Source organism: Pantherophis guttatus, chromosome 1 (genome assembly GCF_059756535.1).
Source record: "Pantherophis guttatus breed Tessera chromosome 1, ASM5975653v1, whole genome shotgun sequence".
Lineage (NCBI taxonomy): Eukaryota > Metazoa > Chordata > Lepidosauria > Squamata > Colubridae > Pantherophis > Pantherophis guttatus.
In genome coordinates this window covers 254078761-254095498 of record NC_142063.1, presented here as the reverse complement: position 1 = coordinate 254095498, position 16738 = coordinate 254078761, and the positions used below count along the sequence as shown (strand labels likewise).

General features: G+C 37.1%; 1 protein-coding gene across 7 annotated transcripts in view; it reads right to left on the bottom strand.

Moving 5' to 3' along the window:
* Positions 1-2378: 2378 nt before the first annotated feature.
* The window catches only part of NCOA7 (nuclear receptor coactivator 7), a 73749-nt gene continuing 59389 nt past the window's right edge, over positions 2379-16738 (bottom strand). For 5 of the 7 annotated variants that reach the window (XM_034418742.3, XM_034418743.3, XM_034418741.3 and 2 more), the window contains 5 exons: positions 11269-11397; positions 9598-9750; positions 8973-9068; positions 7443-7516; positions 2379-4709 (listed from right to left, as the gene is read on the bottom strand). In XM_034418742.3, coding sequence (XP_034274633.1) covers positions 4574-4709; positions 7443-7516; positions 8973-9068; positions 9598-9750; positions 11269-11397 — 588 coding nt within the window. In that variant the 3' untranslated portion in view covers positions 2379-4573. Of the gene's footprint in view, positions 4710-7442; positions 7517-8936; positions 9069-9597; positions 9751-11268; positions 11398-13418; positions 13643-16738 lie in introns of those variants that run through there. The other 2 variants (XM_034418744.3, XM_087882773.1) reach the window with 2 other exon arrangements.

Genomic DNA, 16738 nt, shown 5'->3' with positions numbered 1-16738 from the left:
ACTGGTTCCAGAGAGCTGGGGCAGAGAGAAGGCCCTCCCCCGCAGGCCCGCCAGCCGGCATTGTTTAGCTGATGGGACCCGGAGGAGACCAACTCTGTGGGATTTTACCGGTCGTTGGGAATTATGCGGTAGAAGGCGGTCTCGAAGATAACCTGGCCCTGAGCTATGTAGGGCTTTAAAGGTAATAACTAACACCTTGAATTGTGACCGGAGACCAATAGGGAGCCAGTGCAGCTCGCGGAGAATTGGTGTAATGTGGGTGTACCTAGGTGTACCCACGACAGCTCGCGCGGCTGAGTTCTGGACCAACTGTAGTCTCCAAACACTTTTCAAGAGTAGCCCCATGTAAAGCGTGTTGCAATAATCTAACCGTGAGGTGACAAGGGCATGAGTGACCGTGAGGAGAGCCTCCCAATCCAAGTAGGGTCGCAATTGGTGCACCAGGCGAACCTATGCAAAGGTCCCCCTAGCCACAGCTGTCAGATGTTGCTCTAATCTTAGCTGTGAGTCTAGGAGGACACCCAAATTGCAAACCAGTTCTGAGGGGGACAATTTCTCCCTCCCCCCGAACCAACATTATTCCTTGTCTGGCTTTCAGGTGCTTTGGAAAATAGCTTGACCCCTTCCTCTCTGTGGCAGCCCCTCAAATATTGGAACACTGCTATCATATCTCCCCTGGTCTTCCACTAGACTACCCCTGCCCAGTTCCTGTAACCGTTCTTCATATGTTTTAGTCTCTAAGGAAAAAGTCTCCAAGGAAGGAAGGATTTCATCTTTATTTCCCACATGTGCTGGAACAGTTCACAATTCTTCTGCACCGAACTTACTGACCTGGATATATATTTTGATACCTGGTGCAGCCGCTGCAAAAGCAACCAAGTACTTCAAGTACCACTAAAAGATACTTGTGGTGTTTTACTTTCATTGGGAAAATACGTCTGGCAGCTAATGAAAGCAGCTCTGATCTACAAATGCTTATATCTGGATTAGTCAATATTCCAGGGTTCAGATTTGCGAGGTTAAATATATTTAAAGACATTGAACAGTATGAAAAGAATGAACAGTTGAAGAGGGAATTCCAGGAGTTACCTGTCTTCATTTACGATGTACAGAAATAGCACTGTAAGCTTGCAGCCCAAGTTCTGTTGAATGCTCTGGCTTTACATTCTCTCCAGTCCAAGATATAAATGATTTTTTCTCACTTTTGCTTGAAGAAGAAATATAAGTAAGTAGAGTGTCTTGCTATGTCAAGGGACCATATTAGCCTTGATCACCATTGCTAAGCATCTACCCTACATCCTGGTGACTTTGATATGAGAGTAATGCATTTTCTTAGCTTATTTATTTATGTAACTTTGTTCGGTCACTAAATGAACTGTTTTAAGTCGATACCTGTAGTTTGTAAAATGCTAAATTGCACCTACAGGTCCACCAGATCTAACTTAGATGTAATTCATATGCTTCAAACACACATATAAACTTTGCAATGACTAGTCCCGCTTTTATTACCAATGTGAAATTGAAGTCACATTCACCTGCATACAGCCTGGCAATTCTGCCAGAGGGAAGCCACACAAGCAGTACACTGCCTCACTGCAGCCTGGAGCATAAAGGTTCTCCTGGATCCCCAGAAATTCATCACTGCACTGCTGATGAGCAGTCAATAAGTTATGGGGAAAAAACTGTTCCACCCCCAACTCTCACATTCCTTGCAACTTACATCCAGAAAACATACCCCTCAAGACTCAAGGGGAGGGCCTTCTCTGTGGGGCACCCACCCTGTGGAACCAACTGCCCCCAGAGATTAGGAGAATCCAAGACCTCGGTGCCTTCCGCCGTGCCCTTAAAACCCTCTTTTTTCAGCAAGCTGGGCTGGCTTAACCTTTTTTCTTAATTTTTTAAATGTTTTAAATGGGTTTGTTATTGTTCTTAAATTACGGGGCCAATTTATATATATATTCTTTTAATACTATTTTAATGTTTGTAATTTATGTTTTTATTCGGCTGTACACCGCCCTGAGTCCTCAGGGAGAAGGGCGGTATATAAATTGGATATAAAATAAATAAAGACCTTTTTGTTCCAACAGGCTGGCCTGGCCTAACTTTCCCTTTTAAACGGCATATGAGTAATTTTAAATCTGTTTTTAAACAACCAAATTGTTTAATAAGTTTTTATACTGTTTTAAATTTTATAATCTGTGTGTTTTATCTTTTTGGCTGTCACCGCCCTGAGTCCTTCGGGAGTAGGGCGGTATATAAATCTAATAAAATAAATACCCTCAATCTATGTCTTGGAATAAACAAGGCAGAATGTGGGATTTTGTGGAGATGTTTAAATATATAGGGAGAGGAGGAAAAAAAGTTCAAGATACAAAATACACAGGAATGCTTAATTCCTTTATTTGAAAATGTTGCGGTAGCACTGCATTACATATATTCAATATCCACAGTTTTTGAAGGATCGTAGAATTTTGATAGGACAACACTGTTTGGAATATATAACACATGTTTCTGACAACTATAATGAATAAATTGCAGGTAACATGACTGGGATAGTTCAGGTATGAAAAATCTTTTGCTTGAAATGTGCAAATGCCCCATCTCTTAGTAAAACTATCTTTCAATCATCCTTAAGTGTTTCAGTGTGTTAGGTAATAGCAGCTCGTTGTTATAGTTGTGATCTATCAGTAAAATGGATGGTTAGAATATCTATTGGAAAGAAATGCAAAAAACTACTGTCCCAGGTCTTAGCATATATCGTAAGGCTAAAAACCAAGGCTATTACTTCTGTGCTGGAGGATTAAGTTTGTACAGTACATGTGATAGATGCAATTTACTCTGCTTTATTTACATGCTGCAGCAAGCTTCTGTTACCAACATATTTTCCTTTGCAACTACATACTCCAAAACCGATGTGTGTTTTGCCCTATGTGATTATATACACCGTTTTGTAAACACTTCACTGTATCAGGTAGTAAATTATACAATAAGCTTAAGATTCAATTGCTAAATTCCCTTTAATTTCTGCACATAAAAGGTAATAGGAAAGTACAATTATTTTTTGCAATCTAATCAGTTCATATAAAGTGAAAGAATGAAAACACAATTTCATCAACCTTGGACTGATTCTAATATATTTATGTCTACTCCTGATTATTCCTATGTTAGCTGAAAATAATGTGAATGCGACATTGCTAAAAAGCACCAAGCTTTAATAACAAGCTGACAGACTAGATGGATTTTGCACAGATGCTTGGTGAAGGTACCTAAAACATTGCAGACAAAGAGTAGGATCAACACTTGCACCGAAGTACACTTTTTAAAAAAAAAATCCCTACTCACGTCAACTTAATTTGACTTTTTTAAAAGAAATGTCAACGACCCCAAATCTTCTGCTATAAACTTTAGGAACAGCGTTTACAATAGAGAGAAGCACAAAAACAGAAAAACATTTTGGATTAATTTGTAGCCCAATTCTTATCAAACGAATGAATATTCCCAGCTATGTCTCCCACTAAATGTTTAGTTATATGTAAATGTGGTCCAAATAGATTTTTTAACAAGAAAGAAATATAGTTATTTTGCTTAAAAAACAAAATATTGAACATATTCAGGTAATCCAATTTTTTTGAAAAGTTAATGTAAGGAAGGGCTACACAGTGCTAATGGTTTTTTCTAGCAAAGGTTTTAAGTAATGTGCAAGGAATTACTTAAAAGTTCACTTTCTGCTTCAAACTATATGACTTCATTATCCAAAGGCATTTCTATCCTAACTAACAACCAATTAAAAACAGAATCTCTCTCTCTCTCTGAACATATCCTCCAATTGAAAGAATAACAAAGGGCTCTAGCAATGCACCTGTTTGAAATAATCCAGAATAATGTGTTCTGTCAAAAAACAAGATCCCAAAACTAATTGCAACCAATAACTAAGATGTTTTTACAAAATTAAAAAACAAAATATAAAAACAATTAAGAAATCATTTTTTTCAACCACTGTTTTAAGATATTACTTCAAATGATAAATCTTTCTAGGAATTCTGACATTTGAAATATTAAAAGAAAAACGGGCCTAGTAATATATTTTACAACCAATAAATATACTTAAAAATATCTTTAAGTGCTGTATACACAATTACTACTCTGTCAAGTAAACTACCACTGTAGAATTTGGTAATGCAACTATTCCCTCTTTTTGGTTTTCACTTTCACTGAATAAAAATACGCAGAGAATATACTATACAGCTCTATGTTTTTCCACAATATTCTTTCACAATTACAAAAAAAAAAAGATACTTTTTAAACAAGCTCATATATATACACACATCACAATTGTCTTCCATAAACATCTTGCATTCATACTGCAGAAATGGTAGCAGGACAAGAATAAGTTATTAACTAAATTGCCTTTTTTAGTATAAACCAATCTCTCCCATTTTTGCCTCAAAATCTTGTATAACCATTAGACCAGCCTGTCTTCCAGGGCTATTCTATCACAAAACAATTACATTCCACTTTTTGATGTCCACTGGGTGCTCAGGAAAGCAAAGTCCATTTGTTTAAGGCAACAAGATCATTCAAAAGTCCATACTTCCAGATCCTGTACAACAAAGTCTTCTTTTTTGGACAGGATATCATTGTTGAATGTGTTGCAAGAGTTGCTCCGACCATGATATAAATCAGCATCTAACCATAATCCAAATTTGCCACTGTAAAGAAAAGAAAATTAACTAGAAAGTTTTGTTTGTTCAGTTGTAGGCAAAAATGCAGCAATTTTTTTTTGTTTTGCATTTCAGTGTTCCAGTTATGTTAGTAAGAAGACCAATAAGCACTAAACTTCTTCAAGTAGAATGAGCACAATAATACATTTGGGTGATTTCTGCTGTTAATTTTTAACCAAAAACAAGTTTTCTCTGATAGCAACCTTTTTTTTTTAAAAAAGAAAGAATATGGAAACTTAAAATATTGTTCTGTATTTAAACATACGGAACAATACCAATAAACCACAGAGACTTCTAATGTTAATAGAATGAGGCAAGCATATTTGTTTTATTTCAATTTCTGGACTACTTAATCAAAAGAAGAGTATCTTTATCCATTGGGTATTTATGTGTCAATGAAAAGCAGGAACTACAGCTAGTCCTTGTTTAACAATCATACATTTAGCAACTATTTGAAGTTAAGACAGGATTGAATGAATGGTACTCGCCCATTCCCCAAAATTACAGGCATGCATCCTTTGATCAAAATTCAGGCCCTTGGCGCAGCCTGCCTATAGTTACAACTGCAGGGGCATTTCAACTTCCCAGCCAGCGTATCTCTCCTCCATCTCTGCTCTATTTCCCACTCTGTAGCAGCTCTCCTCTGCAGCAACAGTAGTGCTGGGATTGAATTAGAGTGCCTTTAGCAGTTTCAGCCAGCCTCTATTTCACTCCAGCATCGCTGCAGAAGAGTGCAGTTTCAAGCCAACCAGCTGCGTGCCACACCAGAGCCACTCCCACCGCCCTGTACGCCACAGGCCCTGCCACGCCCAGCTGACTTTCACCATCTTCCTTCTGCTCATGATGCTACAAAGGTCTTGGAAGCTTTCTGGAGGCTTTCCTATGCTTCATGAGTGTAGTGCACAAAACCTGAGGAAGAAGGCCTGATGTGGTCAGCAACTGCCTTGTATAGATCCAGGCCAGGCATGCTTCATCAGAAGCAGGAGGAAGAAGGCAAAGGTCAGCTAGGTGTGGTAGGTCCTGCAAAGTGCAGGGTGATGGGGCCTAGTGGGGTTTTGCTTTGTGATGCTGGAGTGACTAGCTCCAGAGTTTGAAGTCGTACTTCAAACTGGTGGCAGCGGCACTGGGACTGAAGTAGAGGCCCAGGGACGATCACCCAAAGACTACTGAAGGCCCCAGGCCTCTACTTGCTTCTCTCCTTGATTAGTTTCCACCCATTGCTTGTCCTGCCTTCAGGTGCTTTGGAGAATAGCTTGACTCCCTCTTCTTTGTGGCAATCTCTGAGATATCAGAAAACTGCTATCATGTCACCCCCTAGTCCTTCTTTTCATTAAACTAGACATACCCAATTCTAGCAACCATTCTTTATGTTTTAGCCTCCAGTCCCCTAATCATCTTTGTTGCTCTTCTCTGCACTCTTTCTAAAGTTTCAACATTTTTTAATTGTGGTGACCAAAACTGGATGCAGTATTCCAAGTGTGGCCTTACCAAGGCATTATAAAATGGTATCAACACTTCACATGATCTTGATTCTATCCCTTTGTTAACGCAGCTTTTTTGGCAGCTGTGGCACACTGCTGGCTCATATTTAAGTGACTGTCCACTAGGACTCCAAGATCCCTCTCTCAGTTATTACTATTGAGCAAGGTACCTCCTATACTGTACCTGTGCATTTGGTTTTTCTTGCCTAAATGTAGAACCTTACTTTTTTCACTATTGAATTTCCTTTTGTTAGATAGCGCCCAATGTTCAAGTCTGTGAAGATCCTTCTGAATCTTAAGCCTATCTTCTGGAGTGTTGGCTATTCCTGACAGCTTGATATCATTGCAAATTTAATGAGTTTCCCATATAGCCACTCATCCAAATCATCGATGAAGATGTTGAACCTTGGGGTACCCCACTGTATACTTCCATTCATGTAGATGCAGTTCCATTGAGGACTAATCGTTGAGTATGGTTGGTCAGCCAGTGACGAATCCATCAAGTGGTGATGTTGTCTAACCCACATTTTTCTATCTTATCAAGTAATAGTATTATTATCTATCTCATCTTCTTATGACTATAGCTTTGTTGCTTGTATCTTACAAGTTATATTGTTTACTTAGTATCCTAGTATGATTTATGTTGATTGCTTATTTAGTATCGTATGACTATCACTAAGTGTTGTATCTTATTGATTTATGATGAATGTATTGTTATGATGACTATGATCATGATTTATCCATTGCTTGTATGTACACTGAGAGCTTATGCACTGGAGACAAATTCTTTGTGTGTCCAATTACACTTAGCCAATAAAGAATTCTATTTCTATTTGTAAAAAGGCAAAGATGTCAGGGAAAATGGGCAGATGGGAGACTTAAACAAGAAGCAGTCCTTTTCCTTGCCAAGGCTTGGGGCTGGGAGGAACCAAGCTGAGAATGGCTTGGATCAGGTGAATCTTCATCAAATGACAGGTGGAATTTAGTTAATGAGGGCAACACAGATTGCTGGGATTGTCATCACTAAGCAGTGCATTGTGTTTTATGACCACATTGCTTAGCAAAGGAAATTCCAATATGATTACTGTTGTTACTGTTGTTAACCGAAAACTACACATATGCACCCAACCAAAGCTTCATTCATTGGTCTCTTAGAAAAATCATTTTTGAAGCATAGTTGGCTGGAAACACACAGTTCTCACCAGTACAATTCGTAATTTCAGAAATGTAAATAACTTACTCTCCACCACCAAATTCTAAAGAAGTGACATCTCCATTGATAAAATAGGTGTTTTCTCCACTCCACTTAAAATCCTATGGGAAATAAGGCATTAATATTAACAGGGAGATCATGCTAGCAAAGCAATGTGCACATTGTCTTATTAGATCAGGAGGAACAAAACTAAGAGGAACAAAAGAAGAAAGAGACACATAGTCCTTGGGTTACAACCACTCATTCAGCGACCATTCAAAGTTACAATGGCGCTCAACAAGTGTTATTACAACTGGTCTTCAAAATTCCAGCAAGTTGCAGCACCTCTGTGGTCACATGTTAGCATACTTAGAGATCAAAGAAGAAACCCAACAGATGAGCTAATTCTATAGATAATCCTCAACCCTATGACCATTCATCCAGCAACAGTTCAAAATTACGACGATGCTGAAAAAAATGAATTTACAACCGGTGTCTGAAATTACAGCCACTGTAATGTCCCTATAGTCACGTGATCAAAACCTAGGTGCTTGGCAGCTCGCCAGCATTTACAACCACAAAGGTACTGCAATCTTTCCCATCCACCAATCTCCCCACGATATATGTCCTTTTGGCTGCCCTGTCCACAACCTTCAACTTAAGCCCAACATTGCCACTGCCACTGAGAAATGCCATCTCGATCACTCACACCACAGCCAACCATGTCAGCAACATTACATAAAGATTACATAGAGCCGTGGTGGCACAGTAGTTAGAATGCAGTACTGCAGGATACTTCTACTGACTGACTGCAATTTGGCAGTTTGAATCTCACCAGGCTCAAGGTTCACTCAGCCTTCCATCCTTCTAAGGTGGATAAAACGAGAACTCAGATTGTTGGGGACAATATGCTGACTCTGTAAAATCACTTAGAGAGGGCGGTAAAAGCACTATATATAAGTCTAAGTGCTATTGCTAAAGCCCCAGTTTCCCTCACTGCTCTATACTCCGTAGCTTCTGCCACACCCAGCTGAGTGTCTTTTTTCCCCCATGGCTCACAAGGCATAGGTTGTGTGCTTGGTTGTGTGCAAGGCAGCTGCTGGGTATACCACGTCCCCATGACTCCATCCCTGCTGGCCTTTCACAAGGCATAGAAGATCTGGATATATGCCTCGGCCTAGGAAGCCAAGTGTGTGAAGGGACCCATTTCCTGATTATATTGATATCCATAATGATAATTATTCTTGGCTGCCATATATTTTACTTTTGAACTGTACTGTATCTGCTTTTAATTGGTTTATGATTGTTTATCACCTAGAGTCAGTTTCTGAGATAGGCAGCTATAGAAATTTAATAAGCAAATAAACAAACAAGTGTTTGACTACTTCTGAATTATCCCACCACTCTTGGCTCACAAACTAATATCATTACATTCAAAGAGCACATCAAACCAAAACTAAACACACGGACACACATATGCACGTGCACACATCTTCAAAATTTTAGCATGATCACATTGTTCTCATGTAAATCACATTGTTCTCATATAAAAGCTTTCAATTGTATCCAGAAACATACCTTGAAAATAGGATTGAATGTGTACAGAAAAGTTTCTCCAGTACCATAATAGTGGTCACTAAGTCTGAAAGCATGAGTTGCGTATGCCCCAAATATCTGCCAAAATAGTATGTAAAACAGATATAATTTTAATGTTGAGATAAAAACATATTTATGGCCAATCTACTAAGTGCACAAATGAAAATTATTCTGCATGTCACATGAATGCAGTTCATAGGTGGAGATATGAATACTAAACTATCAGAAACCAAGAGCTTGTAAATCCTTAGCTTCATCTCTCCGTATTCCTACATAAAACAGGCCAAATATACCAAAGAGTTTTTCATGTCACCTTGTGAATCAGACTTGGCAACTTTTAAAATTACATCATTTCCAATTAGCATAGGAATACAGTAACAGGTTGAAGAAGGCAGTAGTAAAAGAAACCTAAATCAATGTAAATAGTTTTTACAGTGAAAAACTCAGAGGATTTGCATATAACAAAGTATCTAATTCAGCCTTCTATCAGCCTAAATCTTTTTTTAAAATTCAAAATCTGATATATATATAAAAAGAAAAAGCGGGAGGGAGAGAGAGAGATGCAGAAATATAAAAGAAAATTCTGAGAAGAATGGAAGGGAGCTACCTGGTTGTCCATGTCTCTGATGACTAATAAAACTGGACTATCAAGAGAAGATGATTTACGATACAGAGTTTTCAAGCTGGTTCCATGCTCTTGTGTACTGTAGACAAGCTTCCATGGATATCCCTGCACTCGAGCTGGGAGGGACTGAGCAAGCTAGAACAGAAAAGAAAATGCTGTTCTTGAAAAGGCAACATGTTCCTTTTGTCAGGTATTATGAGTAAATTTGCTGTTAACAATCTATCTTATATTCACTAATATGCAGTAAGTGAAAAAAAAATGTGGGTTTTTTTAGTCAGGACAACATATAATAACCATCATAAGAGGGACAACATCATCTGATGTTGAATTAGGCAGTGAGGATTACTAGTATAGTTTTCCTACTGGATCAAAAAGTTCAATTCTTTTCATTTAAAATGTGGCGCCTTGGATTTGATGTTGCATTTTCAAACAAAAGGCAATCATGAATTTAGAAAAACTGTCTATCCCATTATCCTTGGAACAGAATTCTGGCCTCTAGAAAAAAGAGAGGAGCCTTGATCTTATGCCAGGAAGTCTCAAAACTGGAAGAATCTTAGATGAGATTAAGGCTACAGCAGTGACTAAAATTACATCTGAAATTAATATAGAAAGCCTCAAAAAATGTAGATAAGGCACAGAACATGCAGGAAGTCCATTTTAAGATAAGGCAGCACATCTAGTTGCTTTACAGTGAGGCACTGAAAGGAGGATGTGGCCTATGGTCTTTTTTTAACTTTTAAGAGGAGTGATTAGTTAACAGATGTCTCTGTTAACAAACAAATAATTCCCTCAACACTGTCAAACTAGTTACTAAATCTGCATTACTATTAATCTCATCGTTCCTATCACTCATCTCTTCCCACTTATGACTGTATACTTGTTGCTGGTATCCTTAAGATTTATATTGACTGTTTCTCTATCACTATCATTAAGTATTGTACCTTATAAGTCTTGATGAATACATCTTTTCTTTTATGTACACTGAGAACGTATGCATCAAGACAAATTCCTTGTGTGTCCAATCACACTTGGCCAATAAAAAATTCTATTCTATTCTATTCTATTCTATTCTATTCTATTCTGTTCTGTTCTGTTCTGTTCTGTTCTGTTCTGTTCTGTTCTGCTCTGCTCTGCTCTGCTCTGCTCTGCTCTGCTCTGCTCTGCTCTACTCTACTCTACTCTACTCTATTCTATTCGATAGCTATACTTAATAAAAGTAATTTGTTATATAGTGATGGCATCTCTTTCAGGGATGGCTCTTGTTGTTTTCTTTCTATAGCTTACTTGCTGTATGGGTTCAATTGTCTTCCTGTGAATAAAAGGACTTTTTTAACCTCTTGAGGTGACCTCATTGTTCACCCTGGATTCAAAGTTATAGGGACAGTGTTGGGCCAGCAAAAACGACAGTGTTCAAGCTCTATTTGGAAATCAAAAAAACTGAAGGCATTTTTAAACTAACAAATGTATTATTTATTTGTGGGCTACACTCCATTTTATAGGCTATTTCAAAACCATGTGCCATAATAAACAAGTTGCTTTTAAAGAAGACCCTTGTAGCATCAAACTAACAAAGCTACCCATCTTGAATTTCAACATGCCGTGAAAAAGACAGTAACAACTCCAAGCAGAAAGAAATCATGATCAGCGTTTTACCTGTTCCACATGCATGTTTTCTAAAAGCGCACTTTGGTTTTTTAAGGTAGGCAAAGCATCATCTTCACCATCATCTTCACAGTAGCTGCAGACACTCTGTCGGCGTTTTGCCTCTTCTACAGTTATAATCTAGACAGATGAAAATGTGTTTACATCTTTCATAATGGTACATGAAAAGTTGATAAAGGAGAAAATGTATTCTATGCAGCAGTGTTTCTCAACTTCAGTAACCTGAACAGGTATGGACTTCAGCTCCCAAAAGCAGGCTGGCAGAGGAATTCTGGGAGTTGAAGTCCACACCTATTCATGCGCTGAGGTTGAAAAACACTGCTATATAGGGTTAAGAAATGAGAAAAATAACCTCAAATGTGCCACTGCTGAAGCACAAGGGATTTTTGCTGTAGAGATCTTGATAGAACTCATAAACACTTTTACAATAAACTATGACAAAGTTTAATGAAGTTGTAACAAGCTGTTAAACAGTTTGCACAATGACTTGCCAACCCCACTGCACTACAAAGTAGTTGTGTAAACATATAAAGAAGTTCAGGAAGCCTGCAAGTATCAAAAAAAGGAGATCAGGAAGCCTGCAAGTATCAAAAACTTTGAGCTAAGGGAAGGAAGTAACTCAATTTTCAGACATAGCATCCATATCTTTAATTCTGTTCACATGATAGAATTAAACATAAGAACTTCTATAAAATAATTTAAATTGTTCATCTCTTAGACATTTTTCTTTCTTTTCAGCAACAGCAGCTTTATCACTGCTATTTGAACTAATCAATCATGTAAGCAGTCAAATAAGTAATACCATGAATAGGAGAACCGGTTTATACAAACCAACACTTAAAAGAAATATTTAAAGTTTATATTTTAAAATTATATTATGCACATGCCATTTAAAATAGTTAGTTTCAAATGTGGCTATGAAGAAAACATTCAGGCACATTTCTAAATTAAAAACATTTAAATAAAATATTATAACTTTACTATTAGCTTTATAACATTACTAGGTCAATTCTTGCCATTGAATACAATAATGAGATTACAAAACATAGGCTGTGAGCTAAATAAGGACACTGTCTAACATCGCCAAATATTGTCAATTGACATGTGAGCATCTGATTGTCATGTTAAAGTTTCTTGACAATGCTGTAAAGCTTTTTTGAACTATTAGATGAGACTAATCCAGAATAAGATGCCTTAAAAGGTAAGATTGTGGTATTAGTCAGCATGTATTCCATGAAAATGTTCTATAACAAGACTTTTATTTTAGAGAAAATTACTGTGATGACCAGAATTTATTTTCTATCATTTTATGGAGTATCTATTCTCCGAAATAACCATTCATATAATTAGATCAGATGCTAATTTATTCAATAGTGTAATCCTACAGCCTAAGCTTCATTTCAAGTTTGAAACATAAACTGGCATTATTTTTAATCAATTGGTTTAGTTTATCATTAAAGTTTCTCAATATTGGAGAACTGTAGTGTTTTGCTCACAATGAGTTATATGAATAATAACATCAGTTACTAATCACCAATAGTGATCAAAATATTAATATAAAATAATTATAAAAGCAGGATATAGGAACAAAAAGGAAGTTAATATATTTACCAATCTGGAAAAAAAAATGAACCGATTTTAAGCAATTGCATTTCAAAGACAGAATAGATTTTAGGTTAAAGGTAATTCTAGTCCTCAACTAAAAATAAAACAATGATCAAAAGAACATACATTAAAAAAAAATACTTCATAATAGGGGAAAAATAGGAAAATTAAAGAATGAAAATAATCAGAATCAGGAATACATTTTGAAGCTGTTTGTATACTCAGTGACCAAACGGTTAAATCCAACTAATCCCAACAGGACTGATTTGAACTCAGACATTCAAAAGAAAGAAATTCAGAAGCATGTAGCATGAACCCAAATAAGCTGCCTTTCCTGAAAAACGTGATATGGAAATTATCTTAACATTCTCAGGCACGTGCTAAACAAATCAGTAAACATCAGTTTCTTCTAAAACTGCCTTTCCATTCTGCCTGTGAACTTACAACTCTTCCACATGTGCTCAGTTCGGTGTTTTGTTGCTAACGAACAAAAGAACTGGGGGAAAAGTCAGAGAGATTTCAGCAGATTTTCATACCTGCACAAAAGGTTCCTGTTCTTCCTCAGGCCTAGCACAATACAGAATTTGAAAATTCAAAGCCATTCCCTTAACTCTCATTTTTAGCTTCGGTTCCTTTCCCGGTTTCAAGGTCTGCTCACAAAAAGAAACTGCTGCTACTCGCTTGGAGAATGAAAGCATTCAGTCTATACTTCCTTGAAGAACTAACTTTCGTTTTCCTCTGTATATGACAAAGAGTAACCTGGCAACCTTAAATTCAGAGGAATTGCCATAGAAATGTACCCAGGCAGTTGCTGCAGCTAATTTATATTATTTTGAAATTAATTTGCATTCTCTGACTTGTGAAGACCAGGCTTACTTATTACCATTCCAGGAAGCTATAATGGGAATATGTAATATAATTCCGTCTCATTGACTTATTACTGGTATTACTCTTCAAATCCATCTGATTGAACAGGCTTAATTATCATTACTGTATGAATATTTTTTTATTATGGTCACTGACCAGAATTGCAATGAAAAACACCTTAAAATAAAATAAAAACCAAGTAAGATAAACTATTACAATTGGTGGTGGGTTCATCAGTACATCATAAAAGTCTGTCTAATTGTACAGGCAGTACAATAAAATTTAGCTATATTGAAGGAAACCTAGCATTATTTAAGAGAAATTATTTTCCTGACAACTACAGAAATGTTCCTGATCACATTTATGAACCTCAATATAAAAACGCCTACTAAATTGCAGGCTATATCCAGATATCAAAACAAATAAATAAATTTAATTATAATTGATCAGCATGCTGCTATAAGTTGCTCAATTTTTGGCCCTTTTCTACAAACCACTGTTAATTAAGCCTGAATAGCCTTGCCTATGACCTATTATTATGGGTGCAGTAGTTTGTGATTTAATAGGTCAAAGTTAGAAGCCATTGTTTCTTCAGCTGAGACAGCCTTGTTTGGAAAGAAACAAACCAATGTTTTCGATTCACAAATCAGGCTATCTTAGGGTTTGTTTAAACTCTATAAATTTTTCTACAAATTTTACGGTATTCTGATTAAATATCTGGTTTTAAATTAAATAATGTAATGTCTCTACTACCTTTAAGAAACTACTCCTATATTAAATAATAATAGAACAATAACATGAAACAATAAAGGATACCGTACTAAGTTAATTTTCAACATTCTTCTTCAGACACATGAAGAGGGGTTTTTTCAAGAACTGGCTTTGTTCCAGCAAACTTTAGTTGCTATCAATAACGTAACAATCAGCAACTGCCTGGCTAAGACCTTCATTGGGAGTTAACAGATTTTATAAAACAAAAAGAATGTTGGGTCTTCCTCCCATCACACCCAAAACACAGCTGTTCAATTGGCGCTCTTATATGTGGGCAATCAATGTAATTTTGTTGTTGTTGGGTCAATTTTCGTTTGAGTCAAACTTAACTCTGCATGTCCCAAAGATTATTTTTTAAGATGCAATTGGACTTTCTTTTTTTTTTCTTTGAAGATGTTTCGCTTACCGTCCAAGAAGCTTCTTCAGTTCTGAAGTGAAGTAGGTTCTTGGATGAGAAACAAAAGTCTTCAGATAAAAACAAAGAAAGTCCAGTTGCCTCTTGAAAAATCACCTTTGGGATAACCACAACCTAGATGACAGAGAATCTCCATAGATACTTAACTCCAGATAACTTCATGAATAAATCCATATGGTTTTCTTGCTAAGAATTACTGATTACAGAAGTGGTTTTGACCAGTTGTTGAGAATGGAAGATAGTAAAGTTAAAGAAACAATGGCTGGTTTATTGTACCGTATTTTCCGGCGTATAAGACGACTGGGCGTATAAGACGACCCCCTACTTTTCCTGTTAAAATATAGGGTTTGGGCTATACTCGCCGTATAAGACTACCCCTCTTCCAACGCACACCAAATAAAAATTAAAAAACATCAGATTTGATTTCAATATGGTAATTTTAATTCAAATGCTTATGACACGCAGGTACTTAGCAGGAAAACTGTCACTTATAAACATAAGGCTGTTTGTCATCAAACATGTCAACATAAAACAGTGCAATTGGATTAAACTTTTCCTAATTCACTCTAAAGCTGAAAGGAAGGATAAGACAATAAACCCATGGGAGCTGCCATGCTGTTTGTTTTCTAAGCTGTCAACCAAACTGGAACTGATGATGATAGGAGGAAGATAACAATCAATAGAGAGCCAGTGCTGGGCAAGTCCCTGGTGAGTCAGTAATGCCCATCATAACTGCAAGCTATTTTTACAGGTTTTGCTGGCGTGACAGTTTCCCTTTAAAAGCCTTCAAAATCCTCCTGTTCGTCATCTGATATCATAAGTACATCAAGGACATCTTGTGATACATTTGTAAGGCAGTCATCATATGGATCTAATTCCTTATCAGATGGTGTGGTCTCAGCTTCGGCTTCCTCTTCATCTTGCCACAAGTAGTCGTCCTCCATACCATCTAATGAATTTGATATGCCACACTTCTTGAAAGACTTGATTATTGTTTCTGCATCAATATCATTCCAGGCTTTTATGACAAACTTGCACAAAACATCCAACTGTGGAGCACGCATGTTTCCTCCTTTTGTGAATGACTTTTCACCGCTAACCATCCACTCATTCCACTGTTCTCGAATGCGATCTTTAAATGGCTTGTTTAGGCACACATCCAGTGGCTGTACCAACGATGTCAATCCTGCAGGAATAACTGCCGCATCTGTGTTTATTCTTGCAAGCCTTTGCTTGGTGCTGGGAATTAAATGAGCCCTGAAAATATCCCACACCAGTAGACTACGTTTTTGAATAAGTCCACCTGGTCACCTGCTCCATATATTATCAAGCCATAGCTTTACACCTTCTTCATCCATCCAGCCTTTTTCATTCACATGTACAAAACAACCAACAGGGAACTTTAGTTTCGGCATTGTTTTTCTTTTAAAAATCATCATTGGTCTCAGTTTGGAGCCATCAGCTGTGCATGCTAGTACCACTGTAAAACTGGACGTCTCATGTCCTGTTGTTTTAATTAAAATTGTTTTTTCACCTTTTGGATGGACAGTTTTATTTCCAATCATATCAAAATTCATTGGAGTTTCATCCATATTTCCGATACTACTTAACGCATAGCCATGTTTCTTGCGCTGTTTTATTACATATCGGTGGAAACTATTTACTTTGGCATCAAGATCTGCAGGTAATTTTTGTGCAATTTTTGTCTTTTGCCTCAGAACCAAATTATGCCTTTCCAAGAATCTAGTACACCAGGATACAGTGGCCTTAAATCTGTTGCTGTGATCTGGGTTAGATTTGGCC